Source organism: Spodoptera frugiperda, chromosome 21 (genome assembly GCF_023101765.2).
Source record: "Spodoptera frugiperda isolate SF20-4 chromosome 21, AGI-APGP_CSIRO_Sfru_2.0, whole genome shotgun sequence".
NCBI classification, from domain to species: Eukaryota; Metazoa; Arthropoda; class Insecta; order Lepidoptera; family Noctuidae; genus Spodoptera; species Spodoptera frugiperda.
In genome coordinates, this window is record NC_064232.1 from 5,884,708 (window position 1) to 5,905,750 (window position 21,043).

At 40.0% G+C, this 21,043-nt stretch overlaps 4 protein-coding genes across 12 annotated transcripts in view; 3 read left to right on the forward strand and 1 right to left on the reverse strand.

Moving 5' to 3' along the window:
* Nucleotides 1-1,115, reverse strand: LOC126912060 (uncharacterized). The gene is made up of 2 exons (XM_050702237.1): nucleotides 426-1,115; nucleotides 1-384 (listed from the first exon to the last, which is right to left on the reverse strand). The coding sequence occupies exons 1-2, from the start codon at nucleotides 1,113-1,115 to the stop codon at nucleotides 1-3; spliced, it is 1,074 nt and encodes a 357-aa protein (XP_050558194.1).
* A 5,832-nt stretch (nucleotides 1,116-6,947) lies between these two features.
* LOC118280174 (integumentary mucin C.1-like) lies at nucleotides 6,948-8,979 on the forward strand. Its single transcript, XM_050701975.1, has 2 exons — nucleotides 6,948-7,095; nucleotides 8,045-8,979. Coding segments are annotated over exons 1-2 (645 nt in total). The 5' UTR covers nucleotides 6,948-7,094; the 3' UTR covers nucleotides 8,689-8,979.
* A 1,556-nt stretch (nucleotides 8,980-10,535) lies between these two features.
* On the forward strand, nucleotides 10,536-12,781 carry LOC126912061 (uncharacterized). Its single transcript, XM_050702238.1, has 2 exons — nucleotides 10,536-10,608; nucleotides 11,628-12,781. Exons 1-2 carry the CDS (start codon nucleotides 10,536-10,538, stop codon nucleotides 12,779-12,781), a joined length of 1,227 nt encoding a protein of 408 aa, XP_050558195.1.
* Nucleotides 12,782-15,082: 2,301 nt separating this feature from the next.
* LOC118280470 (zinc finger protein swm) overlaps nucleotides 15,083-21,043 on the forward strand; it is a 31,649-nt gene continuing 25,688 nt past the window's right edge. For all 9 annotated transcript variants that reach the window (XM_050701877.1, XM_050701879.1, XM_050701881.1 and 6 more), the window contains exons 1-3: nucleotides 15,083-15,353; nucleotides 19,955-20,073; nucleotides 20,614-20,754. In XM_050701877.1, coding sequence (XP_050557834.1) covers nucleotides 15,295-15,353; nucleotides 19,955-20,073; nucleotides 20,614-20,754 — 319 coding nt within the window. In that variant the 5' untranslated portion in view covers nucleotides 15,083-15,294. The remainder of the gene's footprint in view (nucleotides 15,354-19,954; nucleotides 20,074-20,613; nucleotides 20,755-21,043) is intronic.

Genomic DNA, 21,043 nt, shown 5'->3' on the forward strand with positions numbered 1-21,043 from the left:
CTACGTCACTGTGCGCTCGAGTGGCACTTGTCCGCGGAAGCGACGGAACACCACGTCCTGTGGCCAGAAGTTTTCGTCCAACACGAGGTGCAGGAAACACGTTGGCACTCGCACCACGAACGCCTTAAAGTTGGCATTATGGCGCGACTCCAGCAGCTGCACTCTGGGGGCGTACTTCAGCTTCTGACGCACGTACTCCACAATGTCCTCCGCCTTAGTGGTGTAGTGTAGGCGGGAGATGTACACCGGGGTATTCGGCTTTGCAGCACGGATTTTGATGTTAGACTCCGCAGGAGCCGTGCCACAGCGATTCTTGTTAGTTCGCTGACGGCGCTTCTTCCTTTGCACCGTCACGAACCCATCATCATCAGCCTGATCGGTCCCCTTGACCAAAATAGGCTTCCTTGTAGCACCAACTGAGCTACCGGCGACGCTGGCATAATCTCGACGAACACCTTGATGTCGAGCGGTCGAGCGGCGGTGCGGGGAGGACCCACAGGGACGGGAGCGGGGCAGCGGGGCGCACGAGGCGCGCACTGTGCCGGCTCAGCATTCGGCGGTGACCGCGGCGATGGCGACAAAACTGCTGACGCGAAACTTGCACCCGATACCTCGAGGCACGCTCCGCGCCGCATGTTTACGTTCGATGCACCCGTTGCCGGTGACCCAGTTACCGTTGCCGATTTACGCAACTCGTTGAGTTCGCTGCGCAAATCAGCCACAGTAATTTGGGATGCATCCAACTTCCGCTGCACATCCGCCAGACTTGCCTTCAGAAAGACGATGTCCTTCAACAGGCTTGTTACGTCGACGTGGTCGAAGGTGACGGGAGGAAGCTTGTTAAGATCCTCTGCCACAAACGTAGGCACGTCGTCCGGATCGGTCTCTTTTAGCAGCGTGATGATATCTTGGATGCTTTTCTTTGTCCCGTCACGCCGGCGGGACACCATCTGGTCGCTCTTGTTCAGCAACCGGAACAGGAGCTGCTTGGAAGCAGCGACGTCAGGCTCGCTGAAGTTCGATGCGCAGATCTGGACAGCGGACACCTCATCCATCACGTCCAGCTTTTGCTGCAGGAACGCCAGCAGTTCATTCGCCACAAGTTGTTCACTCATGGCGATAAAAATGACGAGCAACGGCTTGCGCCGCGCTATAACAATTGTATTATTATATTTAATGTGTCAGCAACACGACTGCATCGAATCGCAGCTAGTACGAGACTGACACTTTTTATTGGGACAAGCCCGCCACAGCCTCCCATACCGCTGCAACTCCTGTAAGCTAGGATCTACAGTAGATACAAACATGAAAACACCGGAACACTGAAGTCCGGCGCGTCCCAGGGAAATGAATGACTGTCTTGGATCCCGCAACGAAACAAATCAGAAGATGATATTAGAGGAGAAGAAAAGAAAACGATAGTTTCCACTTCCCTCGGTGAATTTAATGCAGGAGACAGGATGACTTAAGCCTTAAGGCACAAAAGAGACTGCACAACTGGGAGAAGCCCAGTCGCCAAGCACCACGGAAATTTTACTTAAAACTAAAATATTAAATGCTAATACTAAATGGGTCCTATGCGTGAGCTGCGGATGGGGCTGCGGCGATTCTGTAGTGCGTCAGGGATGTTTGCTGAACATCGCGTCGACTGCTTTTACTCTACGATGCGTAAAAGATGTGCCTCCCTGGTGCGTAGAGTGCGTGGCAGCGCCAACAGCATGATCGCTAGTCGGCTGGATTGCAGTTACATCAATCACTGCAGCGCCATTTGTCATGGGGTGGCGCGGCGGTGATTGTTGTATTTACTTCACTTTTATTGTTTTTATTTTTCTTTTATAATTTATTTCTGTGTATTACTAACACTAGTCTATAAGAAAATTGTTACTAACTAAATGGACACCATGGTCTGAATTAAATAAATGAAAAACCACCCCGTTCCTACTTCTGCCCTTCGAGCCGGATCCCTGGTAAACCCGTTAGGTAGTCCGCAGCTCCGGATCAGGCATCAGCCCTACTGGGCCCCATCTGTGGTGGTCTGATGGCTCTTTGAGGCACGCGCAGAACGCGACGCGCCGCACGCACGGGTCTGGTTCTGGTCGGGCGGCGAGTTACCCTTGCTCGCCGTCCGCAAACCCGCACTTACGGTGGCCGCCATCCAAAGGCTCCTTGCGACCTTAATTAGGTCGACTGTCTACCTTGTGATTGAATGTCCTACGCTGCGCTTGCCTACGTCGACATCCTACGGTGTCCTTGGTGAAACTCGAATTCAACACAATGCAATGTGACGCGCCAGCTATGTCCTACGTGCATGTGAATCGTTTCGTTTTGTTTCTGTTTCTGATATTATAAACAAAAACGTGAAGGCACCGTGTCGAAAATATCAAGCCAATTGATCGCGTTCGCGCCGCGCCACACTTACCTACTTTGGCAAAATGTCTTATATTTAGTTCTATGATATATATGCCCGAATACCCAAACGCTACTCAATTTTAAGACGCCTTCAAATGTAGTTCTGTCACTATCAATTCTTTATAAAATGACAGAGATAACACGATATTTAAGTACAACTTAAAATTGAGTAGCGTTTGAGTATTCGGACGATTATCTGTTAACTACTACATTTGAATTATTTCCAGAAAATTTTAATCAATTTTACTGCTACTAATGTTTGTATCGCTTTAAAATAATTAGCAATGAAATTGATTAATTTAACACACCCCATTAAGTTTTCTACTAAACACTGTTATTAACAGACATATAAATTCCTTCATGTCTAATAGATACGCGAACGAAAATAACGAACAAGTAAGAGTAAGTAAAATATTATTGTAATATAATTTGCAGTGATGTATAAAATACCCAATATAAAGCATCTGGAATACAAAATTCATGATACTTTTAGTATTTCAGATACAAGATACAAAATACTTTTGAGATTGGTATCTGAAATACTAGATACAAAATAAGTATCTTTAAGATGCATTACTACTTAAAGATAAAATACTTTTCTTTGAAAACACATTTGATAGATTATACCTCCTATAGGTTAGGTACCAAGATTGTTTTATTTTGTACTTAATATAATTTAATATTACTTTTTATATGAGCAATAAAATGTTTACAGGACTAGTTTCATTTAAGTATTTAGTCTAAAATATTATCATAAAGTGAATATAAATTATATTATGACAGCATAGAATCTAATCATATTTTATTTTTATTGTTGAAATGAATTTCAAAAGTCTTTTATCCGAAATAGTATTTGTAAAATACTAAGATACATAACGAATGTATCTAAATACAAGATACAAAATGGATTTCAAAACAGTATTTCAAATACAAGATGAATATAAATATTTTGTATCTTGTAAATAACTGTATTTCAGATGCTTTTTTTGAGGGGGGGAAATCATCCAATGACTTCTCTCGCCTTGGGCGAGGCAAGAGGGAGTGTCAGACTCTTACTGACTAAAAACAACCCCATTCCTACTCCTGCTTTTCGAACCAGGGCCTCGGTAAACCCGCTAGGTAGTCCGCAGCTCCGGATCAGGAAACAGCCGTACTGGACCCCATCTGCGGTGGTCTGATGGCTCTTTGAGGCGCGCGCGGAACGCAACGCGCCGCACGCACGAGTCTGGTTCTGGTCGGGCGGCGAGCAACTCCTACTCGCCGTCCGCAGACCCGCACTTACGGTGGCCGCACTTACGGTGGGGCGTGAAGAGGTTCGTTCTCTCACGCGCCCCGCCTCCTCCTTAGCTAGCATGTATTTTAGATACTTGCATCTTAAATAAATCACATCTCTGATCATTTGCTATGGCAGATTAAAACTAAAGAGCGCCCTACGCAAGTACCTCATAGGCGCTCCTAAGTAGCTTGGCGATGCCACCATACTAAAGATAATTATAATATCTATACTAATCTATACTAATCTATACTAATATTATAAAGCTGAAGAGTTTGTTTGTTTGTTTGTTTGTTTGTTTGTTTGAACGCGCTAATCTCAGGAACTACTGGTCTGATTTGAATAATTCTTTTTGTGTTGGATAGCGCATTTATCGAGGAAGGTTATAGGCTATAAATCATCACGCCACGATCAATAGGAACCGAGCAGTGCGGGTGAAACCGCGCGGAAGTAGCTAGTAATAATATATGTGCCATTACTTCTGTTTCCAGTGACACAGGCTGCGAATGTGATTGCTGTTTGCTGCGTGTTACTGGCGGTGGACCGAGCGGGAACCAGGGAATGGCCCGATCACAAAACTGACCCCTTGCTCTTTATCGCTAATCCCATTGAAGCCGAAGTGCCCAGCCATTGGTTACCGGAAAGTATTGTCAAAGAAATTATGATCAGACGAACCACTGTGAAACAAAGATATGAAATACCGTGGAATTTAGTAAAAGACTTGGTATTCACCCAATCAATTCCTAGTACTACCGAAACACGAGAAAAGAAAAAGCTAACAGAACCACCGATGCCTACTACTACTACTACTACAACTACGACTCCTCCTACGACTACTAAGGCTCCTCCTATCACTACTACGGCTCCTCCTACGACTACTACGACTCCTACTACTACTACTACTACTACGACTACTACTACTCCTACTACGACTCCTACTACTACTACTACTACTACGACTACTACTACTCCTACTACAAATCCTACTACGACTACGACTACGACTCCTACTACGACTACTACGACTCCTACTACGACTACTACGACTCCTACTACTACTACTACGACTACTACGACTCCTACTACGACTACTACGACTCCTACAACTACTACGACTACTACGAAGCGTACAAAAAGGAAACGACCACCTGCCGAGGGACCGAATGATGGCGGATTGGGTGGATAGTCTCTAGTTTTTAAACTGACATGGTCACTAACACTAATATTAGAACTTAAGACGGGATATTTACCATGTTTATTTGTATCTATGAGTTTCCGATATTTCGGTACTGTTGCAAGTGCCATGGTCACGAATAAAAATTAAATAAACATGGTAAATATCCCGTCTTAAGTTCTAATATTAGTCTCTAGTTGGCGATTGCTTAATGGCAATGGCAATATGAACCCACTTATGAATATAAGATTTCATCTTACAAAATAAACATAATAATATAGGTTATTAATATATTTATATCTGTCGGAGAAAGGAGATATCTCACTTTCGATATGTCGGTGAAAGGAGAATCTCACTACTAATGTCAGGAATACTTGTGGGCGTTATGACGAAGGCAGCAGTAAAATAATAAAGTCTTCGATATGGAACTATTGTTTAATTCTGTACATTGCACTGTTACTTTACTTAAGCTACTGATGGGGCCGGCATTTCCTACCGACTACTCTGAGAAGAAATGCCGAAACAAACACAGTCTCAGTTACTTTCAAAGTGTAAACATGGTTAACAAAGTACATCAAAGATAATTCACAGTTACAATATCAAGCTAACAGGTTACAGACTAAGTATACAGTTGAAACACGCGACGGTTCAATATTCGACCGCACTGGTCGGCTGCTCTATGAGAAGTGATCAACACGCCGCTCAGCCGATGAATCCTTGACTCCGTCGAGCGCCGAGGAAGGGCGCTAGTGTTCCAATTCTACCCTCGATCCCGACATATTTTATAATTATACTTGTATTATATTTTTTGGTTTTTTATTTTAACCAGTCGGGGGGACTCCATTTTGTTGTCTTTCTCATTGTGCACTGGTCGCTAGTGCGAAAGCTGGACGAGGGACTTTGGGTTCGATTACCGGGATACCAGCATTATAACTTAGTAATTTACTACTGTAATCGGTGGCTTACTATGTTTTTTCCTGTGAGGCACCCCGTTCCTAGTGTCAGACTCTTACTGAATTGAATATGACTTATAAAATACATTATACAATTATATTTTAAAATGACATTTAAAAATAAGGAGCCGACCAGTAGCGGGAGCATGATTCCAAGTTACCGGTGGTTAGGGCTCCAAAGACAGAAACCTCCTCATAATACGTGCCGTTTCGAGGAGTGCTGCCTTCTGCATCAGGCTTTTGATCCATCCACCTAACGCTAACCTCCTAAGATGTTTGTCGAGGCTGTTGGATATTAACAGCCGACAAAAAAATCTTTCTCAGCTTTCACGAGGTTCTCGTCATGTGGGATGGTGATATCGATTATCATCGTGCGGCACGCTTGTCGGTCTATCACCACTGTAACAGGTTTATTGGCTACAATAGTCCTGTCAGTGATGATAGATCGGTCCCAGTACAACGTGATATGGCCGTGTTCAAGAACTGGGTCGGGCACATACTTGTAGTATGGAACCTCAAACTCAAGAAGTTGATAGTGCAAAGCAAGTTGCTGGTGGATAATCTTGGCCACCTGATTATGTCTATGCAAATATTCACCATTAGCCAAACGACCACAACCAGAAATTATATGTCTTATGGATTCACCAGGACTATGACATGCCCGACATATGTCAACGGTCCCATCCTTAATAATATATTTCCGGCAGTTATTCGTTAGGATAACTTCGTCCATAATTGCACTGACAAATCCTCCAAAAATATTACTGTTTCCATAGACCGAAGAAGATAGACGATTCGAAGTGGAAACTAAGATTCTTCTCCTCTAATCAACATCTTCTGATTTGTTTCGTTGCGATCCAAGACAGAGGATCCGTTTTCATGTTTGTATCTACTGTAGATCCTAGCTTACCTACTTACTTAGCCTAGGAGTTGCAGCGGTACGGGAGGTTGCGGAGGGTTTGTCCTATTAAAAAAAAGACCGATCCGATCCGAGGATCCGATGGAACCTCAAACTCACAAGTCGATAGTGCAAAGCAAGTTGCTGGTGGATAATCTTGGCCACCTGGTAATGTCTATAATATTGTAACTACTTCATTTAAATTATCTTCCAGGAAATTTTAATCAATTTTACTGCTACTTATGTTTGTATCGCTTTAAAATAATTAGCAATAAAATTGATTAAATTAACACCGCCATTAAGTTTTCTACTAAACACTGTTATTAACAAACATTGAATATCCTTCATGCCTAAAAGATACGCGAACGAAAATTACGAACGAGCAACAGTAAGTAAAATATTATTTAAATTGGCACAGGGTATACTTTGTCGTGGATAACACATAAGTCACTGTAATATGGGACAAAGATGTTTTTATATTTTTTTGATACTGTACACACACTGTACAATGTACACCCACATTTCACAATTTATGTTGTAAGACCCATGTAATAGGTGGTGAGCCTATTGCCAAACACCGGGCACATTTACAGACTCCGTGCTACTACTGAGATATTTTCGAAAAACCGAAAAAAGCCCAGTAAAACTTCACCCGACCCGGCAGTCTCACTTGCAACCACTCGGCCAACGAGGCAGTTGGAATTAATTACCTACAAAAATGCCTTACACCTAAAAAGTCGGTTAAAATATAAATATATAAGAATAAAATTAATGAACTTCACAATTATGGTCTCATACTATGCTGCGGACAACGTAAAAGGTTACCGGGGCTCCGGCTCAAAGCAGGAGAAGGAACGGGGTGGTTTTTAGTCAGTAAAAGTCTGACACTCCCTCTCGCCTCACCCAAGGCGGGAGAAGACATAAGATGATGACTTTCACCCCTATGTTTCAAAAATTGGTCTTATTGTCCCATAGTTTTGACGTCGTATTGTCGTTACATTGTTCCTACATATATATAAAATAGGTAAATGATGTATCAGAGATATTGTAAAAAAACATTCTTTAAAAAGAGTAACGATGGAGTTTCTTGCTCGTTCTTCTCCATTCGAAGCAACATTTTGGAACGAGCGCCTAGCTTCACTGACGGACAGACTGACGGACAATTCAATTTGACGTTTCAAAAGTGCCTTATTTAGGATTAATTGAAATAAATGCTTTGACTTTGACTTTAATTTTGGTGTTGTCATCAAGTGTATCGGTAGCCCCCAAACTAGGATAAGCCTGTATCTTGGGGACTTGAGTTGAGACATCATAAGTACCATTACTTCTGTTTCCAGTGACACCAGCTTCGAATGTGATCACTGTGTGCTGCGTGTTACTGGCAGTGGACCGAGCGGGAACCAGGGAATGGCCCGACCACAAAACTGACCCCTTGCTCTTTATCGCTAATCCCATTGAATTCGAATCGCCCAGCCATTGGTTACCGGAAAGTATTGTCAAAGAAATTATGATCAGGCGAACCACTGTGAAACCAAGACACGAAATACCGTGGAATTTAGTAAAAGACTTGGTATTCACCCAATCAACTCCTAGTACTACCGAAACACAAGAAAAACTATCATTCTCATTATCATTATCAAATAAGGCTCCTCCTACGAATCCTAAGGTTCCTCCTAAGGCTAGTAAAGCTCCTCCTACGAGTACTACGACTCCTACTACAACTCCTACTACTACAACTACTACGACTCCTACTACAACTACTACGACTCCTACTACGACTACTACGACTCCTACTACGACTACTACGACTCCTACTACGACTACTACGGCTCCTACTACGACGCCTACTACAACTACTACTACAACTACTACGACGACTACAACTACTACGGCTCCTCCTACGACTACTACTAAGCGTGGTGGTAAAAAGAGGAGACCACCACCTGGCCAAGGAATGAATGATGGCGCAATGGGCGGATAATCTCTAGTTTTTAAACTGACATGGTCACTAACACTAATATTAGAACTTAAGACGGGATATTTACCATGTTTATTTGTGTCTATGAGTTTCCGATATTTCGGCACTGTTGCAAGCGCCATGATCACGGATGAAAATGGTATAAACATGGTCTTAAGTTCTAATATTAATCTCTAGTTGGCGATCGCTTAATAGCAATGGCAATATGGGCCCCCAATCACAGAGTCACAAAGGGACTTTTCATCATGAGCATTATTTAAGGTTATATATTTTATAATTATACTTGTATTTTAATTTTTGTTTTTTTATTTTAACGCCCCCGTTTTTTGTCTTTCTCATTGTGCACTGGTCGCTAGTGCGAAAGCTGGACGAGGGACATTGGGTTTGATTACCGGGATACCAGCCTTATAACTTGGTAATTTACTGCCGTAACCAGAGACATTTAATGATTACATAAAATATACATTTTTTTAGGGGGGAAGTCATAGGAAGATTTCCCCCTAAAAAAATCTTCCTATGACTTCCCTTAGGGGTGGAACGGGGTGGTTTTTAGTAAGCAAGAGCAGACTCTTTCTACTGTTCCTACTGTTGCTTTAGCCCCGGTGGCCGGTAAACCCGCTAAGAAGTCCGCAGCTCCGGATCAGGCATCAGCCCTACTGGCACCCATCTATGGTGTTCTAAAGGCTCTTTGAGGCGCGTGCGGAACGTGACGCGCCGCAAGCACGAGTCTAGTTCTGGTCGAGCGGTGAGCTACCCTTGCTCGCCGTCCGAAGACCCGCACTTACGGTGGCCGACAACCGGAGTGTCTCTCGCGAGGGTTAGGGCGTGAGGAGGTTCGTTCCCTCACGCACCTCGCCTCCTCCTTAGCTAGCATCACTGCTTCGCAGAAGGAGGAGACGGCATCCCATCGCTCGGGAGGTCGCCGTCGCCGACCATATCCCTGAGGACACGGCGGTGTTCAGCCCTTGCAGAGCACACTGCTACCGTATGCTCCACCGTGTCCTCCAGGCGGTCCTCGCAGTGATGACACCCGGGCGTTTCCTCCCGGACAATCCAAAATAGGAACCTACTGAAGCTCCCATGTCCGGTAAGCCGATTTTGGCGTATAGGTAAGTATTTATTCTATGATCTTGTAACTACTCTATTTCAATTATCTCCAAGAAATTTTAATCAATTTTACTGCTACCTATGTTTATATCGCTTTAAAATAATTAGCAATGAAATTGATTAATTTAACACACGCCATTAAGTTTTCTACTAAACACTGTTATTAACAAAAAAATAATTTTCTTCATGCCTAAAAGATATGCGAACGAAAATTACGAACAAGTGATAGTAAGTAAAATATTATTCTAAAATCATTTGTTATACAGTACGGAGATCACTCATATGATTTAAATGAAACTACAAATAGTACTTTTTTTATGAAACACGCGCCGGTAAACGAGCAGACGTATCACCAGATGGTAAGCAATCGCCGCCGCCCATGGACACTTGAAACACAGAGGCGTTACTAGTTGCCGGCTTTTTGGGGGTTAGGAATTTAAGGGTTGTTGTTCGGGAATCGGGGATTGGGAAGAATGGGAAGGGGGAAATTGGGGCTCCGGTAACCTCACTCATACAACGAAACACAACGCAAGCGTTATTTTACACGGTGTTTTACTACGGTGAAGGGAAATATCATGAGCAAACCTGGACTTATAATTTCTAATTATTTTATGAGTTTGAAATTGAGCAAGCGTGGTGATTAATGCTCGTACCTCCTCCGTGTGGGAGAGGCCTTTGGTCAGCAGTGGCCACTTAAAAGGCTAATGATGTGTGATGTGCAATATTTTGAATGAATTTGGAGCATGCGGTGTGCGGCCATCACACATCATGCTATAATACAAGATTTTCTTGAAGTCGACATCCAAGAGGCACCAGGTGATCGGCAAGGTTACAACTATACAAATACAAAAAAAATACAAAAATATTTATTGGAACAAAAAGCACATTTACAGAAAAAATTGTGTTCGTTAACAGCTGCATTAGTAAAAAAAAATACTGTGTCGCAGCCATTAGCGCCCACCTCCAAGAGGGGAGACATCAGCGTTCCAGTAGGTTTCTGGTTCATACATGTTTTGGTTATAAAGATAAATATGTAAAAAGCAAAACTAACAATATATATCTTAAGTACTAATTCATGTTACTCATGCATGTGTAGATGTGTAAGTGTAGGTATGTGTGTGAGTGAAAGTGTGAAACTGAAGCAATCGACACAATGTAACCAAGAATTGTATTGTGAACCTGATTGAAAAAGAGTAACCTATGGAGTTTCTTGCTCGTTCTTCTCCATAGGAATCTACACTTTGGAACGAGGAAATAGAGCAACTAGAGGACTGACAGACGTTATTAATATTATTATATTTGTTTTGACGTTCAAAAGTGCCTTCCTGGTCTATTTGAAATAAATAAATTTGACTTTGACTTTGACTGTAATCATAAAATACTGTTGGAATTGATTAACGAAAATGCCTTACCCATTAAAAAGTCGGTTAAAATATAAATATACGGTGTAACAAAAAGGGGGTATACATATCAAGTGCACGGTTTCTAGACAACATAACAAACGATACGGGAAGGGTTTGTTAAACTCATGTTTTCATGGTCACCAAGTTATGAAATATACCAATATTTTTTATTTTTCATGCGAATTAAAATTAAGTAGATAGGTACTAGGCGATCAGATTTACAGAAGAAATGTTTCGTAATTAGCGAGTGACCCCTGTAGTGTTGTGACACGTTTGTATGACTTATAAAATCAAGAACCATGCGACGCCAAGTATTTGGTACCAATTTTTTTAAACGTATTTTTACCTGAAACTTTGTGTAGAGATTCTATTCAACCTGTATTCTTCAGTGCTTTTTGGTGTATATGGGTATTTTGTTACATTGTGTATAAGTACCATTACTTCTGTTTCCAGTGACACCGGCTGCGAATGTGATTGCTGTTTGCTGCGTGTTACTGGCAGTGGATCGAGCGGGAACCAGAGAATGGCCCGATCACAAAACTGACCCCTTGCTCTTTATCGCTAATCCCATTGAAGCCGAAGTGCCCAGCCATTGGTTACCAGAAAGTATTGTCAAAGAAATTATGATCAGACGAACAACAAGTGAGAAACCAAGGAGATATGAAATACCGTGGGATTTACTTAAAGATTTAAAATTCCCGAGATCAATTCTTACTATGTCAAGATCAAATAATAAGGTCGGGCGTACCGAAGCACCAAGGAGGCAAACAGTCTCAATTTCTAAACTTGCTAACACTAAGACTACTACGACTCCTACTACGACTACTACGACTCCTACTACGACTACTACGACTCCTACTACAACTACTACGACTCCTACTACGACTACTACGACTCCTACTACTACTACAACTACTACGACTCCTACTACGACTACTACAACTCCTACTATGACTACGACTCCTACTACAACTACTACAACTACTACGACTCCTACTACAACTACTACGACTCCTACTACGACTCCTACTACGACTACTACAACTCCTACAACAACTACTACGACTCCTACTACGACTACTACGACCCCTACGACAACTACTACAACTCCTACTACTACTACTACGACTCCTACTACGACTACTACGACCCCTACGACAACTACTACAACTCCTACTACTACTACTACGACTCCTACTACGACTACTACGACCCCTACGACAACTACTACGACTCCTACTACGACTACTACGACTCCTACTACAACTACTACGACTCCTACTACGACTACTACGACTCCTACTACAACTACTACGACTCCTACGACTCCTACTACGACTACGACTCCTACTACGACTACTACGACGCCTACTACGACTACAACGACTCCTACTACTACTACGACTACGACTCCTACTACAACTACTACGACTACTACGACTACTACAACTCCTACTACTACTACTACGACTCCTACTACGACTACTACTACGACCACTACGACAACTACAACTACTACGACTCCTACAACTAAACGAAGAAAACCGACTCCTATAAAGGGGCAAGATAATGGCAACATGGGATAGTGGCTAGTTGGCAATCGCTTAGGGCCTCGTGGCAATATGGGCCTCCTAATTACTTTTGAATTTAAGAATATTTTTTGTACAAAATAAATACATAGGTTAATTTATTTATTGATTGTTTTTATGGAACACGCTGCCGGTAAACGAGCAGACGTATCACCTGATGGTAAGCAATCGTCGACACCAGAGGCGTTACAAGTGCGTTGCTGGCCTTTTGGGGTTAGGAATTTAAGGGTTGTTGGGGAATCGGGGATTGGGAAAATTGAGAAGGGGGAAATTGGGCCTTCGGTAACCTCACTCACACAACGCAAGCGTTGTTTCACGTCGGTTTTCGGTGAGGCCGTGGTATCACTCCGGTCGAGCCGGCCCATTCGTGCTGAAGCTTGGCTCTCCCACACTTGAATAGATTTTACACAATTCAATGAAATAGTCGTACATAATATATGTAAGGCGAAGTCTTTCTTCAGTTTCCCCAAGAACCCTTAAATTCCTAACCCCCAAAAGGCCGGCATCGCACTTGTAACGCCTCTGGTGTTTCAAGTGTCCATGGGCGGCGGCGATTGCTTACCATCGGGTGACACGTCTGCTCGTGTTCCATAAAAAAAAACCTAGGCTAAAGAAGTTCTGCTGATGCAACGTCACGCCTTTTATCCCCGAAGGTTCCTTGAATTTCGATAGGCTGAAGATGGATTGCCCGCTGATATTTTGATTTCGTTGTACCTGAAATTAAAATTGTTATCTAGTGTTAATATTCATTGATTTATAATATAAAATAAATAACGACACGCCTTGTAACCCCAAAGGGGTAGGCAGAGGTGCACATTACGGCACGTAATGCCGCTATACAATGTACACCCACTTTTCATCATTTGTGTTATAAGTCCCATGTAATAGGGGGTGAGTTTATTGCTATATACTGGGCACAATTCCAGACTCCGTGCTACTACTAAGATATTATTAATTTTTATTAATACTTTGCCAGACCCAGGAACTTGCGACCCCTTGCCTGGTAGTCACACTTGCAAGCACTTGTAGTATATTGAGCAATATATGGAGCGAGTAATATATTAAAAGCTTTGTTTAAAGGTTTTTGCAGACATAGAGAAACACTTTTTTAAAAAGAGAGCAGCCAAAGGAGGGTGTGGCTAAAATTAAATCTACATATACATATTTTAAAAACTACCATAATCGAAAAAAGTTAGGTTATTTTAGAGATTTATTTCTCCTGGTTCGTGGGGATTGGAGACCTTGACAAAAAAATTAATTTTTTAATGAACGAATTTTTCATAACAGCAGCGCCTGAACTATTTTTATAGCAGTGTTTTCTTATGAAGTTGTAAAAACATTAATAATTTAGGAACTATGTTAACTTTTTTTATACATTTTTATAAAAAGAAAGAAAGAAAAATTATTTATAAAAACAGTAAAACATTAAAACAACAAAAATATTTTTATAAAAATCAGGAAAAATCAAAATAATTCACAACAATCACTACTTACATAGTAAACGGATTTTGATGAGGTGCGGTGGATGGGTGCAATGGTGATATAATATATTATGCCAGTATTATACATAAAAATCTTCCTCTTGAATCACTCTATTATTAAAAAACCGCATCAAAATCTATTGCGTAGTTTTAAAGATTTAAGCATACAAAGGGACATAGGGACAGAGAAAGCGACTTTATTTTATTCTATGTAGTAATGATGTACAGAATTAACTCTTCCACAGTTTTATTATGTATATAGGTAGATTCTGCAGGCTTATTTACTCTTTATTTTATTTCCGATCGATCGACAAATTAGACATTGTAAGTACTATTTTTACTGAATTTTAATATTTGAATAATTTCGGTTTCGTATTCTTAAGTGCGTCAGTGGCGCCTCTAAAGGGCCATAAAGGAACTAAATGAAATCCTTAACCGAGACTCTCGACTTTCATAACGATCAAAATTGATAGACAAGTTATTGTGAATTCGCCTTGTTTCAATTTTTTATTATAAAATGATAATTAGGAACGTGTAACAAATAATTTTGATTAAATTATCATCAAAAACGAGTTAAAAAAAAATCGATAATTAACCTACCAAAAATCCTTGATTATAATAATGTCTAGATGGAGCCTGACCACACAATAGCAACAAAATGGCATTGCAAAAAATACCAGTTTAATCAAATTAAATTATTAATTTGGTTTTCTTATTCTTTTATTAGCATTTTTACATTTTTTTGTTTTATTTTTGGTCACACCGTGTAGTGTTCTAGAATTGGTAGAAATTTCAATTATTAATCTGGCAACTCTTACGAGGCAGAACAACTTGACACCCTTGCCTTGTAGAAATTTCTTCATTTATCAAAAAAGTTACATAAAAGTGAGTTAAGTGTATAAAACTTGAAGGACATTTATTTTTCAAGTGATTCTAGTTTTCACTCAAGTAAAAGTAACAAAATAACAATTTTAGAAAGTGCATTGTGGATGGATTGTCATCAGTGGACGATATAATTGTTGCAACGAGATGATTATTGAAAATCCTGACGCTTTCAAGTCGTGGTTGACTTCCATATTGGAACCTCTGTGAGTGTGAAACATCCGTTCGCCATAATTTACTTATTTACGTTATCGCGAATAATTTACGAAATTTTCTTTATTTTACGTAATTAAACACGTGTTAATTGAGTTTTTAGATATGATTAGGTGTAAAAATCATTATTCTATTCAGTAAAAGTATCAAATTTCATATTTTTTTTATGTTTTTGACGTTTTCACATGGCGTGTTATTCTCGTGTTTTTAAAGGTGGAATTAGTTTTTGCTTTTTTCTACTACTACATTTTTACTTTCATCTCTGGTATAACTTTTCGATACCGATTTCTGTAAATAATTGGCTAAATTACGCTTAAATATTGTAGATTCAAATAAACATTTTGGTTTTACTGAAAATATAGGTGACAAATAAGATATAAATTGTCAACAGTACCAATGTATCAATATTGTTCAAATATTCAAACAATTTTTCTTATTTCAATGTAAATCTTGGTTATTTTACACGTGTTTATGCAATTTTAATGCTCATAGGTGAATTTTTTACTCAAAATCCCAACTTTAGTTAATTGTAAATTTTACGAATGAAATTATGATGAACCTATTCCGTACTCCCGTATCTACACTCATTGACGCGTATTTGGTCGATCAGATACTCTTTAGCTAAGAAAATATGCATACATTTGTTAAGATTTGTCTTGTAAACATATTTCCAATCAATTCCTTTCACCAGTAATGTTTGATAAAAAGGAATCTATGTCATATTTCAGACATAAACCAATCTTAGATGCAAAGGAGATCTTTTTTTAACTATTGGGCCTTTATTGAATGTGCAAAAGGCTACAATATGGGGTACTTCAAGAAGGGAGTAAATTGATTTCTTTAGGGTTGATAATTAATGATATTTATTTTTGCAAATAGGTTACAATTTAATTCTTTTACATGTCAATGTCCTAAATAACTAGATGACGATAGATGGTCGCCTGTGTGCTTTCTTGCCACTGTCATGGTATATAAAATAAAAAGTGCCAACAAATAAAAGAAAAAATATGTATTGTTAGAACTAGCCATTTGCTTTTAGATTTCACTTTTAGAAAAACGCCAAATAATTTACGGAGCCATAATGATCTTTCATTTTGTTTGCCATGGTAACAAACATAAATGTAGGTATAACCTCACAAAACATTCTGACACTCCCTCTCGCCTTGCCCAAGGCGGAAGAAGCCATTGGATGATGTACCCAGTGCCGGCGTTAGGGGGGCGTGATGGGCCGATGGCCCAGGGCGACAAATACTGGGCGCTAAAAAAATTAAAAACTACTGTTAACACTTGATATTGCTTCCCTAAAGTGGGCGCCGAAATATTTTCGCCCGGGGTGTCAGTGGTCCTTACGCACTGGATGTACCCCACTGAAAAAATTTCAGATGTGCAAACTTCTGTAATATGTTTGTTTTAAACTAAAGTGACCACAGAGGCTTTAGTATGAGTTATTTTACGTTTAGCAAGAATGAAAAGAAAGTGCATTGGGCACTCTTATTGGTAGGTTAATTTGAGCCGCCCAATCACACCGGATATATGTTCATTTCCCCAATATTAAACTGAGACCCAGAACAACAATTTGTACATTAAGGTCACCCGTGACCTATGTGGCAGTTAACGTGTTATCCGTAGTTCTCTTTTCTCTCTCCTTTTTAAAACATTGCCCCACATTAGAATTTTCTCATACATCAAACATACAAGTACACATACATATGACACCCAGACCCGAAAAGACAATTTGTGGATCACATAAAGAGTTGCTCCGTGTGGGACTCAAACTGCTACAGGCCGTTGCACGGCAGCCAATTGCCCAGCCACCGCACCAACCCTGCAGTAGTCAAGCTAGGTCTAGTCCTTTTTTTTTCCCATGGTTACAAATTTTGGAGTGGCTTTTCACCACTGTTTGGCATTGTACATCCAAAATAATATTGTCTTGTCTCATCATTAAGCCTTTAACTGCCATCAGAAAACTGTTGAAGGCAAATCCTCCACTAACGTAGGTCACCGGTGACCTACGTGGCAGTTAACGTGTTAACTTTGTTGGTACTGTTTTAGATTTGTAAAATAATAAATTCCACCATATGTGTTGCATGTTGCAATGTCTGTGTATTGTTTTCACATTTATGTACAATTATTGATTGGAAAAATGTTGTAAACACATTTTTTAAAAAAGTAACAAATTGTTTTTCTTTCTCGTTCTTCTCCAATTGAAGCTACACTTTGGAACAAACATCTAGCTTCATTGACAGACTATTATTTCTTTACTAGCTACTTCCACGCCGTTTTACCCGCTTTAGTAGGCTCCTATTGGTCATAGCGTGATGTTTTATAGCCTATAGCCTTCCTGGATAAATGCACTATTCAACACAAAAAGAATTATTCAATTCAGACCAGTAGTTCCGGAGATTAGCGCGTTCAAACAAACAAACTCTTCAGCTTTATAATATTAGTATAGATTTGTTGACATTTCAAAAGTACCTATTTATGGTTTAATTGAAATAAATTATTTGACTTTGAATTAAACACAAAAAGTTCTAACCCATCAAAGTCTTCATTTTCTTGGTAATTAGTTATAGCGCAACTTTGTGTGCAAATAAATAACAAAACAACAGTGAAATCTCCAAAACAAAAACCTTACTGACAAAGTTTGATTAATAGTGAGTTTTATTAATTTTATTTGTAGTTCAAAGAAGCAGTAGTTAGTTTTTTCATTAAGCCCAATTTTCGAAGGAGCTAATCATGTTGGTATGTAGGGCTAAAAGCGAGCTTTCTTGTTAGCAGCATCGCGTTAATTTTGCTTGCCCCAAATTAAAATTATTCCTTATAAGCAACATTTTTAATTCATCAGGCGTACTACATCGTAGGCCGCATCATCGCTTACCACCAGGCGAAATAGCAGCCAAACTTTAACCCATCTAATATAAAAAATAGTACTGGATATAAACAGTTTAGGTATATTTTTAACCCACCTGTGTGGTTATGTTACAAGTAACAAACGGTGCAGTTAAAAATAACTGCGAGTTAATTATGATCCGTGAGTTGGTCTTGCGTTTGGTTACGACTAAAATAGAATAGGGATGCAGCTTTATATCACATCATCAGCCTATAAGTGGCCACTGCTGACCAAATGCCTCTTCTCACATGGAGATTTGAGCATTAACCACCACGCTTGCTCAATGCGGGTTTGCGATTTCAACTTATTATCAGAAATTGTAGCCGAGGTTTCCACACGATGTTTTCCTTCACAGTTTGTCAGTGGTGTCTAAATTATCTTAGAAAGTACATACAGGATGTAAGCGGAACGCTCTCGAAAAACGCCACAAATTGTTTATGTTTTTATAATTTTAATCGTTTTTGTGTTTGTATTATTCATGCTATATTAACATTCAGCATTAGATTACAACTATTATTACTTAAAATAAACATTGAATTCTTTATTTTTTTAAAAATAATACACGTTTTTTACCATCACCTGTTTGCGACGTTTGGGAGCGTTCCGCATACACCCTGTATAACTCGCAAAAAGTCACATTGGTACTTTAATTGGTAAGCTGGGGGCCCAATTACCCCCGGTAACCTCAGTCAAACAACGAAACAGAATGCAAGCTGTTGTATATCCAGACCGGAGTTGCGGACAACGCAATAGGTTAACCGGGGCTCTGGCTCAAAGCAGGGGGTGGTTTTTAGTTAGTAAGAGTATGACACTCCCTCCCACCTCACTCAAGGCGGGAGATGTCACTGGATGATTTTCCCCCGTCAAAAAAAGCTCTTGTTTCACGTCGGTTTTCTGTGAGGCCGTGGTATCACTCCAGTCGAGCCGACCCATTCGTGCCGAAGCATGGCTCTTCCAAACTTATATTATTTTCATGATAATTCTGTTGTCTTATCTAGTCTATGTAGATAAGCTCGCGAGTTACATAAAAACGGTGGCATAATGTTGAATGATAACATGATAAAAACTATTGTAATATTTATTTGGTTTACGTCATTATTACGACTAAAATGATTTGAAGCAATAGATAAATGATTTCTAATGTTCTGAAATAACTTTCAGAACATTAGTTATATACCCCTTATACCAATGCATCCTGCATTGGTTTCTATGAAATCTGGTTCCACTTCCAATAGCTACGTATGTTACATCATTGGATAGGTAATTTTGAGCTGAATAAAAGTTACTACGGCGCCAAGTTCCAAATCTTATTCAGTTTAGAATAACTTTTATTAAACATAGTAGTTTTAGCAGGAGCCCAGTAGGGCTGATGCCTGATCCGTAGTTGCGGACTACCTAACGGGTTTACCGGGGTCCGGCTCGAAAGGTCGGAGTAGGAACGGAGTGGTTTTTAGTTAGTAAGAGTCTGACCTCCCTCTCAACTCGCCTAAGGCGAGAGAAGTCATAGGATGATTTTCCCCTCAAAAAAAGAAGTACCTAGCAAGTGTGTTATAACATATAAAATTTTGTACTATTTATTTAGAAACTTGAGATTCAGCGACCCATTACAACGGTTTTGTGGGGCTTAGTCTATAATAATGTTACCTGTGTGGAAGTGAAATAAATAATAATAAATAAATAAATATTCTTCTTTCTTGTTTACAGTTGCGATGCGGACCCGGCAGCGCTTGCTAAATATGTGTACGCGCTGGTCAAGAAGGACAAGCCCCTGGACGAGCTTCGGGAGGTGATGGTAGACCAACTCGATGTCTTCTTACAACAGGGTGAGTGGAGCTATGTTTAAATGACTTTCAAAAATAAGTGGTTATGTGTTTGACGTGTATGTATGTATGTTGGTTTGGCTGCGATTATCTCGCGATTGACTGAACCGATTTTGATGCGGTTTTCGGAGACGTGTTTGTGTCACTTGGGAGTAGTTTTTAGTACCTATATTAAACTTTTAAGCGCCCAGTTATATATCAATTACGCCTAGATCGCGGATACTAATCGAAGTAAATATATCTACACTAAATAAGTAGGAGCAATCGTGTGGATAGAACGAAAAAAAAATCATGCATACTGTATGTCGCAGTAATATGGTAGGGACACGGTAATAGGTGTCGCATATATGTGACACAGGCCATTAAGGGTTAATTTATTATAATTCGATTCAATGAAAGTCGGTTTTTAAACGTACTTTCATTGAATAAAGCTACACAAATAAAGGGCGGTGCAAATTGCTTACCATCAGGTGACCCATACGCTCGTCTGCCGGTCTATCCCGTAAAAAATACAACTAATAGTTATTTCTATATTGTTTTCAGAGACAAAACCGTTTGTGGAGATGCTGTTCAAGGCTCTAGAGAGCAATGACTATCTGAAGCAGAGCAAGGATGAGCAGAAGGCTGTCTCCCCGGCACCCGGGGAGCCGGAGCCGGCTAAGGACCCTGAAATTGAAAACCATGGTATGTTCAGACCTAAGTATTCATCATCATCGTCATCATAAGGGGGATTCTCCAAAAAATCACAAAATATTAACGGCGTCATTATCCTCAACCAAAAGTTAATAATTCTTCCAATTGAAATACAAAATTTGGTTTCAATAAATTGAGCTGTGACACTGCTCTCAAATAATCCAATAAAAATAAGCTACAACGATGCTTAATAAAGCGGGAGGATAATGATTTGGTAAATAAAAGTTAGGGTTTTTTGAATAAACATCCATGGCCGCTGCCGACCAAACTCCTCTTCTCA

Coding starts and splice junctions, on each gene's coding strand:
- LOC126912060 (XM_050702237.1), bottom strand. CDS start 1,115: ATGAGTGAACAACTTGTGGCGAATGAACTGCTGGCGTTCCTGCAGCAA. Junction 385..425: donor AGATTATGCCAGCGTCGCCG/GTAGCTCAGTTG, acceptor ATTTTGGTCAAG/GGGACCGATCAGGCTGATGA.
- LOC126912061 (XM_050702238.1), top strand. CDS start 10,536: ATGCGGTGTGCGGCCATCACACATCATGCTATAATACAAGATTTTCTT. Junction 10,609..11,627: donor CGACATCCAAGAGGCACCAG/GTGATCGGCAAG, acceptor ATTGTGTATAAG/TACCATTACTTCTGTTTCCA.